Raw genomic sequence first — 9,010 nt, 5'->3', positions numbered from 1 at the left:
TAGTTTGGACAGCAGTGGAAGCAAGAACAACATCAGATTCAGACCCATCCTGACCATCGCATATCTCGGGCAAAGCTTCCTTGATGTTATGAATGCTTTCCAGAGCATGGTCAGCCCCTGGAACAACTGTCGATCTGCCAACCTGCAAATTTCAGAAAGTTTTGAATTTAAATTTTCCTTTAAACATGCCGGATGGTTAATGTGGAATTTTTGGACATGCAGGATGTCTTATAATCACAGTATGGAAGCCTGCAGCCTTTCCTGAAGCTATGTTTCGACTGCTGTCGTAAAAAAAGAACTGAAAAATGGAAGTTCAAATTTCCAGCTTGTCATTCCTTACTTCTTATTAGAATGTGTTCTTGACCATGTTTTAGAGAGGAGAATTCTTACTGTTTTCTTTTTTCGAAAACGGGGGAACCCCATATCCATTACCGAAATAACGGAAGTATCCATCGTTTAAAGTTTTACAGCATAAAAAGACAGGAGGTAAGACCTTAACCAAAAAAATGGACAAGTGGATGAGGCAAAAGAGTCTAACACAGACAGAGTCTTATCTAGCAGAAAATATTTAGGTAGCTGCAACATCATAGAAGGAAGTCATACATCCCAGATCAGTGTGAGATCCAAAAGCAACCAGAACACCACAAGACCAGAGTGAGCATTCCATCAATCTTTCACATCCTCGGTCTCCTGATCCTCAGCCAGATCATCATCTTGAAGCCTAAGAAGGTGGCCTCCAGGAGGAGCTTGGGGTGGCTGTTGCCGAGCCAGCAGTTGTGACACAGATTGCAGCAGATCATAAGTACCACGAATCAACTCCTCTTTGCTCATGTCTTTGAGAAGGCCTGCCCAAAAAATAAGAAAGGAACAAGCACGGAAAATAATATTACTAAGGTGGCGGAGCAGTTTTCCTCTTTAATTTATAGAAGATGTCCCAGCTTCAGTAGCATGGATAGGACAAAAATACTAAGGGAAAACAAAATAATGGCTAGGGTAATGACTGGAGAAAGTAGGTTACCTCCAAAATGCAAGGACTGAAGGCTTCCAAACCTCCGATGAATGGTGTCGAAGCTAGTAGAGTAGTTTGTGCTCTACTTATAGGCAGCAGCCCACGGCTATCCAATGCGCAGTTGTTTTGCTAGAGTGACGAAATGATATGCAGCGGGTGAATGATCCAGAGCCAATTTGTCTATACATTTCCATATGCCTCTACCCTTTCACAGAAGAAAGCAGGGGCAGTGTTCAACCTTGAAGGGCCGCATATGCTCAGAAGTCAGAACTGCATGGCAGGTTCCTACAAAAGTGGCATGAGAATATATTGCACCAATTGAGAAGGATCAAAGAATATTACATCATCTGTTTTAAATATCCTGGAATTTCACATAGTTGAGGAATAGGTCCCCATGGTAGCGCTTGGTGCCATTCCAAATGCTCTTGTTCATCCAGCAGCCTCTGTTCAAGTCATAGAGGATGGGAAAGAATAATAAAAAGATATGACAAATCAGACACTTCCCAAGGCTCCAAGTTAGCACATGCCGTCATTTGGCATAGTTTGTGCAGACCAATGGTACCTCAATTGGTACAACCAAATCAGAAGAATGTTCCAGTCTTCCGGTACAAAGCGTACTTTTCAACTCCTTGAATATTGTGAACATTACATACTAAATGTATAACCCTCTATGCATCATGAAAAGGTCACTTCAATTCATAATTTGAAATTTTCAGATAATGCAATAATAACAGTTTGTCCATATTACGGGAAGAAATATTGGTGCATCTTGTCAAATAAGGCACTGGCCGAGTCAAACAACTTAAGCTGATTTCTTCTCTCTGCATGGCCCAAAAAACACCTTCCCAATATCTCAGGATATAACCAAAAGGCGACCAAATTCTTGAAGGTCACCAAGGAAAGGTCAAGCGGTAACCAGCATATAAATGTGAGAAGATGAACTGCGGTAGTTGATTAGCTAGGTTACAATTAAAAAAAGGAAAGATTACAATCGTAGCATGAGATTAACATATTTCAAGTTAGCATCCTTTCCTCATGCAGCTGCGGTTATAGCTTCAACCAGCCAGTTCTTGAAAACCCGTACAGCTACATATTTAGATGAAAGAGAAAGCATGAGGTATCTGACGAAATCCTGATTGCCTGCCCAGCATAAATGGCTTTGAGCTACCATATCTGAAACCAGAGCTTGAGCTCTTGCATACTTGTAGAGCAGACCTGACCTTCAAACTTTGTCCTAGGGAACTTGGTATGCATTTGGGTTCCTGTCATCCAGTTGAATAGAATGAATTAGAAAAGGATCGATGTTGAGCCCTTTCTTGGTTTTCAGAACTTTACACAACTACCTGACTAAATAAAATTCAAATCAGAGAGAGAGAGAGAACAGAAGCAATAATGCAGCAGGTCAACTAGTCCACACCACACAAGATGCTTACCCAAAGCATGGAATATGAGATGGAAGAGAGGGGGAGGGGAGGTGCGTTTAACTGGAGAGCGTTATCCAAATTCAATATTTTATTCAGAGGAACAGTAGAAGATAGTCAAAATATTAGTTTTGCCTATTTGCAAGGGCAGATACTTCTTAAGAGACAGTATCTATACACAGCATGTATTAAGAGAACTTTGGTAAATCAAAGATATGCATATAATCTGCACAGCATGTCTTTGCGCAATACCAATGCACATCTGTGACTGGAGCAAACAAAAGAAGAGTGAAGCGATGAAGATCAAAACCATGCAAAACATAAATACAAGTTTAGACCTGCACCTTCTCTGTAACAGATCCCGGTAAGCTAGCAACTGGTGTCAAAAGCTTCAATCTGGCACAAACAAAAAGATAGCATTTCAGATGTGCATGGATGTTTCTCCATGAGAAACAGGCAGATTGCAGCTTACCTCCCTGGGCAGAATCTATCCCTGGCAGCCTTTATATTTTCTACCGCCTAGTGAATGAAGGCACAGATTATGCCATGAAATCAGTTATTTGCCATTAGGAGAACTAAACAAGAATTTGGTATTGAAATAAAAGATTAACCCATGCCTTTGCTACTCGATCAGGACTGAAACTGTTTTCGGTTGACAAGAAATTCATAAGGCCCTGAACACAAAAAGCAAGAACTGTAAGCCTGTGAAACAATAGGAACCATGTAATATGAGCTACCGATCAAAACCTCCGAGTCTGGTGAGGTCCACATGAAATCTGGAATTTCTGTACAAACATTAGGTTCCTTAAACAAGGTCCGAACTTCCTGGTAGGGCCAGTCTTCTGGAACAATGTATCTGCATATCAAACAAGAACATGCACAGTAAGATCCAGAATTTCAAGATTACTCAGAGAATAACATGATAAATTAGGAAAAACATGCAAGTCAAACCAACTCACGTTTCAGCCCCAAATTTCAAGGTACGTGCAGATATTCTAATTCCTATGGTATAAACAGCGTAACAAGAAGCTGCAGAAACCTAACAGATTAATCACTGAGCATTACAACCTACAGTCCTTGACATAAAGTATTTTAAGTTGTAACAGAACACTTACTTCAGGCAGTCATCAAGGACTTGTCAGACTCAAAATCAAACAAATGTCAGACACAAAATCAATCAACAACTACTTGACGACCTACTTAGCTGTTTTTAACCTTGCAAATTGCACATTTTCCCCTTCATAATGGGCTCATGATGCACACATGCTACTAAAGCCATGTTTCACCATCATAGGTCCGTTCAGTGCGTCAGCAGCAACACCAGGTGAGTGCAAGAGTGGCATTCCAACAGCAGTAGCTAGTACGAACGGTAATTGAGGCAGCACAAGAGCGGCATAGTGGCACGAGAGCTGCATGAACACAAGATGACGTGATGTCTCCTTCCAACAGCACATATCACAAACAGCATGGTGCAGTGATAATAGGAGCAGTAGCAGAGTGCAGCATGGCAACAGAAGCTGTGTAGGGTTCAGAGTGGCTGCAGGGGACACGCTAGTCCTGTGAAAATATCCGGTGTGCAGTGTATGACACGGTAACATAACAGAAAAGTTGGTTTTCTTCTGAAGTTAGTGTAATTTATTTTAAATACGACTATCACAAAAATCAACACAAACAATTCGCATCCGAATTGCCATTGAGAAGGCATGCATAATCGTTGCTCGTAAGCATATTTTTTACATGTCCATATAACAAAACATCATTATCACCATTGAAAAGACGTGCCTAATGTTCCGTTGCATGCATTATCAATTCATGGAGTGCCAAAAAAAATATTAGTATTTCTATTGCAACACAAATCACTAGTGAGGAACTGAGGATTTGAGCAAACACGTGACTGCATGTGCAAAACAATGACCTCTCATCAAATATAGTACCTCTTTTGGTTAAGATTTTGCAGAACTTCTTCTATACAACCATGCTGACGAATGAGTTTTAAGGCTCTTTGTCCCCCAATACCTATTCTCAGAAGAAGTTAAAAGTAATAAGAAATTTTAAATAAGTAATAGGTTACAGATTTATGATTAATTTTGTTGATTTGTAGATTGGTCAAGGTTGTATATAGCATATACAGCACTACAAGAAAGGGCACTCTACAACCAAATTTGAGCTTCAAGTAACATTTTCAGGACTTAGTCAACAGAGGCATAATCTCTAAACTATAGAAGGAAACTAAAGAAACGACAATTGAACTTAAATACTAGGGCATGACACTTCCACAGTTTATTGCTACTAAATTTGGTGTAGAATACATGTCTAAAGCCCCCATGAAATGAGCTGATGAGCAACTAATAAAGGGAGACATCTTTAAAAATTACAGAGCTGTATGATTTCTTCAGCAAAGCTTGATTTGCTGAATCATATTGTGGGGACAATCTAAAATAAAAGTACGGCAAAAGACACAGAATGGCATAACACCTCTAATATTCTCGCAGTAGTCACATCCACTAAGGATACATAAGTCAATAAACTGATCCATTGTGAGTCCAAGTTCTTCCAAAACCTGGAAAATCACGAGGGATTACTCAATTACTAAGAAAAGTATCAGAAGATAAAAAAACAATAAGGAGTTACCTTCGACACTTCAAATTCTGTTACAGGACACCTCTTAAAACCACGGTCAGTTAAGTGACGAAGAAACCTTCGAGCACCAAAAGTCAGTGAGTCCATGTCCTCTGAAGCGACGGCATAGACCTGGCATTCACAACTAAGAATGAAAATATGATCTAGTCATGCTAAGACAGAATTCTTACTGAGTTGTTTATTTGTTATACCATGTGATTTTCACAAAGTGCTGCACACTGTGCCTCTGCCTCACATGGTGCCTGCATAAGCAGTAGGACAAAGTGATTACCTATAACAGTAACATGCTCGCATCATTGTCACCAAATCATAGTATGACATGTAGTTCATATAGAAGAATCACACTCTATGAGGAGAAAAAAACAAATTCAGTTGGATCCCTTTAGGACAAGGTCCATATCATGGGGGAACGACTATTGATTGGCAAAGTTTCAATATTCAGGTGTGCTAGGCATATCAAAGGCCCATTTGCCCTAGTTTTAGCCCAAGCTTAACAGAAATTAAGCTTAGACCAAAACCAAACAGACATTATATTGTCAAGCTAAGTCATCTACTTGATTCCCCCATCCACAAGAGACTTGAGAGTTGAGACAAGTCGGGGATCACTTACAAGAACTACAATTTTGCAGAGGCTCACAGGCTGAGCTTATCTAGAAAGTTTTTATGGCTTAAACTCCTAGAATCCTAATGAGCTTAAGATATAGCTTAAAACTTGTCAGTGAAGCCATTCTAATAGCAACCTGTTTAGAAGGGTTTAGGCTATAGCAGCTCTAACCATAAGCTTAAAGCATCCCAACTCCCAAGCAGGTAATATGTAAGTTAACCGACATATTTTACTGACCATCCAAAGCATTGGAAGAACACATCAATAAGGTGCGCTAACTTATCCATGTGGTAAGGTAGAGCAAAACCAAACTTAACCGACAGATGGAGGAAAGGATCAATGGTACCTCAACTACAGGGACACCCATCAGCCTTAACAGCCTCTTACAGTCATCATTGTGTTTTTTTGTGACCTGGAAGAAAAGGCAGAAATTATGACACGTGCTCAGAATGACTGCATGATTTGATAAACATTTTTATTAATGCTCTCCAACAGCTTTGAAGACTTTCAAACTTTTGCTGATAGAACTCAAAATAAAAGATAAGTTTTGCAAACAAAACTCCAAATGACAGATTTCACGTGAGGCTAGCAGGTTGTTTCACTTGAAATAAATTTAAGGACACTCTTACCACACAAAGTCCTGATTGCCTCTTTCCTGAAACAGTAGGATAATTACCTTGACAGTCCTTTTGCTAAATTTTTCAACTAAATCCTCATCCCTAACCTGTAATACAAATACCACCTCAGAAATCCAACAAAAACAATGGATAGAGAAAACATTAAACAAAATAAGGATGATCAGTAAGGAAGCTCTAGAACTACGTTGAGGAGAAAATGACCTCCATAGCTCTATTTAGCTCTTCGGCAGCAGCAGCCCTCTTTGAGGACCTAAAGAATAACAAACATTGGAAGACCATGTATTGAGATTTTCTAGTGAAGAATAGAAGCAAAGAAACAGATTCATGCATACCTTTTTGCAAGCTCCTTTTTCTTCATTTCAGGTGGCTCACCATCAAACACAAATCTAGCATAAAAGTTCAGCAGTGTCAGCAACAGTAAGCTAACTGCTAAGAATTGACAAAGACCACAGAAATGCATCAAACTTACACAGGCTTTATCCCTGCTTCTAGAAATCTTACTGTCCGGTTCAACATACCCTGCAGATGACTATAGAATTCACAGACATGGAAAGTTAATAAGCTGGAAAGATGATGACCAGACCACAAGTGGGGCAAGTAATATTTCTTGCCTCGTGACTTCACCAGCCTCATTGGTCAGAAGTTCTGTTCCTTTCCTTCCAACCACGATCTGCAGAAATGGACAACACAATAGATATGAATCACCTAATAACTAGAGAAACAACCCACAGTGGTATCTTGACCCAATAAAACACAACATATACGAATGCCTGCACAGGCTAATAGCATTGGATTTTGAGAAAAATAAAAGTGGGCTGTAATTTTGAATTGAAAATCTGCTAATGATATTGACCTCCAAAACAGAAGAGGCGGTCGTGTATGCACAAAATACAGCAGATGGCAAATGTGTTGGGCCTGTTGGCCACTTTTTAGACACCTTGGCCTCGCCTGCGCAAAGTGTAACCAACTGGGGATACCAGCTTTACATCTCAGTTCAGCAACAAATCAGAAAAACACAGCACCCTTGCTCAAACTCTGGATGGGCATCGTGCCATCATGCTCGCATATGATGATATGAACCAACACAGTGCACGAATTCCTCAACTGATTGCACTACCCACTGCCGCAACATGCAGAATTCAAACGCGCAATCACGCCAAATTTGACACCGGAACCATTCCCCAAGGCACATCATCGCATACTCGAAGAAAATCTAACCCATATGCAATACAATTCGCAGCACCGTACCCAGATGCGACGAGGACTCACGAGGAAACAGTCGTAGCCAACTCAAGCGAAGGGGCCGAATAAATCGAGAGGGAGGGCGCGACGACGACGACTCACGAGGAACTGGTAGATGCTGAGGCTGGCGTCAACGGCGATGACACGGCCGCGGTAGTCCTCCACCCTCCGCTGCACCGCGGCACTCGGCGCGTGCTCCGCCAGCAGCTTCGTCAAGCCCTAGCGCGCGCCACGAAGAGAGTGAGGTCGTCACATCGAGAACTCGAAGGCGAAACGGGAGCCGTAAACCCCCGAACCCCTGGAGGAGAATACCCTGATTCCCATGGCGGCGAGGAAGGCGAAACCAAAGCGCGGCCGCGCGGCGAGCAGCCTCCGCCTCCGCTCCAATCCCCGTCGGCTCTTTATTTTCCCGCCTCGGCAGTCGGGAGGGGGGGGGGGGGATTGGATATAGGGTCTGTTTGGTTTCCCATGCAGTAAAAGTGTGGTTGTATTATTTTTTACAGTCAGATAAAGAGTAAGTGTCATAAAAATGTGACGAAAAAATTTGATTAATAAAAAACGAATTTAGGACATGTGATATAATAGAATTAAAAGGTTTAATGAGCTATAATTGCAACGTTAAATTAAATACATGCCTAAAGATATATAACACATTTAATATGTGATATGGCAAGTAACCAAACACGTCTAAACCTTAATATGATATAGGAAGTCTCTAATGAATCCCATATTCATCCTAAATTCCGCGTCCACCTAAATCTCATGTCTATACCTAAATGTATCTACTCACATCCTTTGTATCTGATCCTGCTAGCTCGCCTGCTGTCCCTCCCCCCCTGGGCAACATTTACCTGTCCATCTATTAGTCCTTGCCTGCCTATCCATACCGCTCGCCCACCCTTAGGTTATTTTTGCTCGCTCCAGCCGTAGATTGGGGCTTCACCGTCGCCATTGTGATCATCTTCATATGTTCGGCCTTCACCCCCTACCCCACCCCCTGCTCCCCTAGCTTCAAATCTAGTCGTTGTCGACTCCCGATCGTACACTGCCACCCTTTGCCGATCTGCCAATTCGCGCACAGGGGATAGATCTAGGTTTTGGGGGGCAATTGGTGCATCACTAGGGATTTGATGAAACAGAGGTGACGACTCACGAGGAACTGGTAGATGCTGAGGCTGGCGTCAACGGCGATGACACGGCCGCGGTAGTCCTCCACCCTCCGCTGCACCGCGGCACTCGGCGCGTGCTCCGCCAGCAGCTTTGTCAAGCCCTAGCGCGCGCCACGAAGAGAGTGAGGTCGTCACATCGAGAACTCGAAGGCGAAACGGGAGCCGTAAACCCCCGAACCCCTGGAGGAGAATACCCTGATTCCCATGGCGGCGAGGAAGGTGAAACCAAAGCGCGGCCGCGCGGCGAGCAGCCTCCGCCTCCGCTCCAATCCCCGTCGGCTCTTTAT

The 9,010-nt window shown here is 42.3% G+C and overlaps 1 protein-coding gene across 1 annotated transcript; it reads right to left on the bottom strand.

Moving 5' to 3' along the window:
* Nucleotides 1-1,786: 1,786 nt before the first annotated feature.
* LOC133915094 (flap endonuclease 1-B-like) lies at nucleotides 1,787-7,977 on the bottom strand. Its single transcript, XM_062358105.1, has 17 exons — nucleotides 7,867-7,977; nucleotides 7,657-7,773; nucleotides 6,924-6,982; nucleotides 6,782-6,841; nucleotides 6,645-6,698; nucleotides 6,514-6,562; nucleotides 6,351-6,398; nucleotides 6,021-6,086; nucleotides 5,262-5,312; nucleotides 5,062-5,181; nucleotides 4,906-4,990; nucleotides 4,365-4,446; nucleotides 3,178-3,286; nucleotides 3,048-3,104; nucleotides 2,903-2,949; nucleotides 2,775-2,826; nucleotides 1,787-2,271 (listed from the first exon to the last, which is right to left on the bottom strand). The coding sequence occupies exons 1-17, from the start codon at nucleotides 7,876-7,878 to the stop codon at nucleotides 2,104-2,106; spliced, it is 1,236 nt and encodes a 411-aa protein (XP_062214089.1). The 5' UTR covers nucleotides 7,879-7,977; the 3' UTR covers nucleotides 1,787-2,103.
* Nucleotides 7,978-9,010: the final 1,033 nt, after the last annotated feature.

This window comes from Phragmites australis, chromosome 4 (genome assembly GCF_958298935.1).
Source record: "Phragmites australis chromosome 4, lpPhrAust1.1, whole genome shotgun sequence".
Taxonomy (NCBI): domain Eukaryota; kingdom Viridiplantae; phylum Streptophyta; class Magnoliopsida; order Poales; family Poaceae; genus Phragmites; species Phragmites australis.
The sequence above is the reverse complement of the archived record's forward strand: the minus strand, read 5'-3'. Positions and strand labels throughout refer to the sequence as shown.

Bases quoted from the DNA above. Each gene is read 5' to 3' on its own strand.
- LOC133915094 (XM_062358105.1), bottom strand. The intron at 6,399-6,513 runs GTCATTTTCTCC...TTTGTATTACAG, and splicing joins AGCTAAATAGAGCTATGGAG to GTTAGGGATGAGGATTTAGT. The intron at 4,991-5,061 runs GTAACTCCTTAT...GTGATTTTCCAG, and splicing joins CAGAATTTGAAGTGTCGAAG to GTTTTGGAAGAACTTGGACT.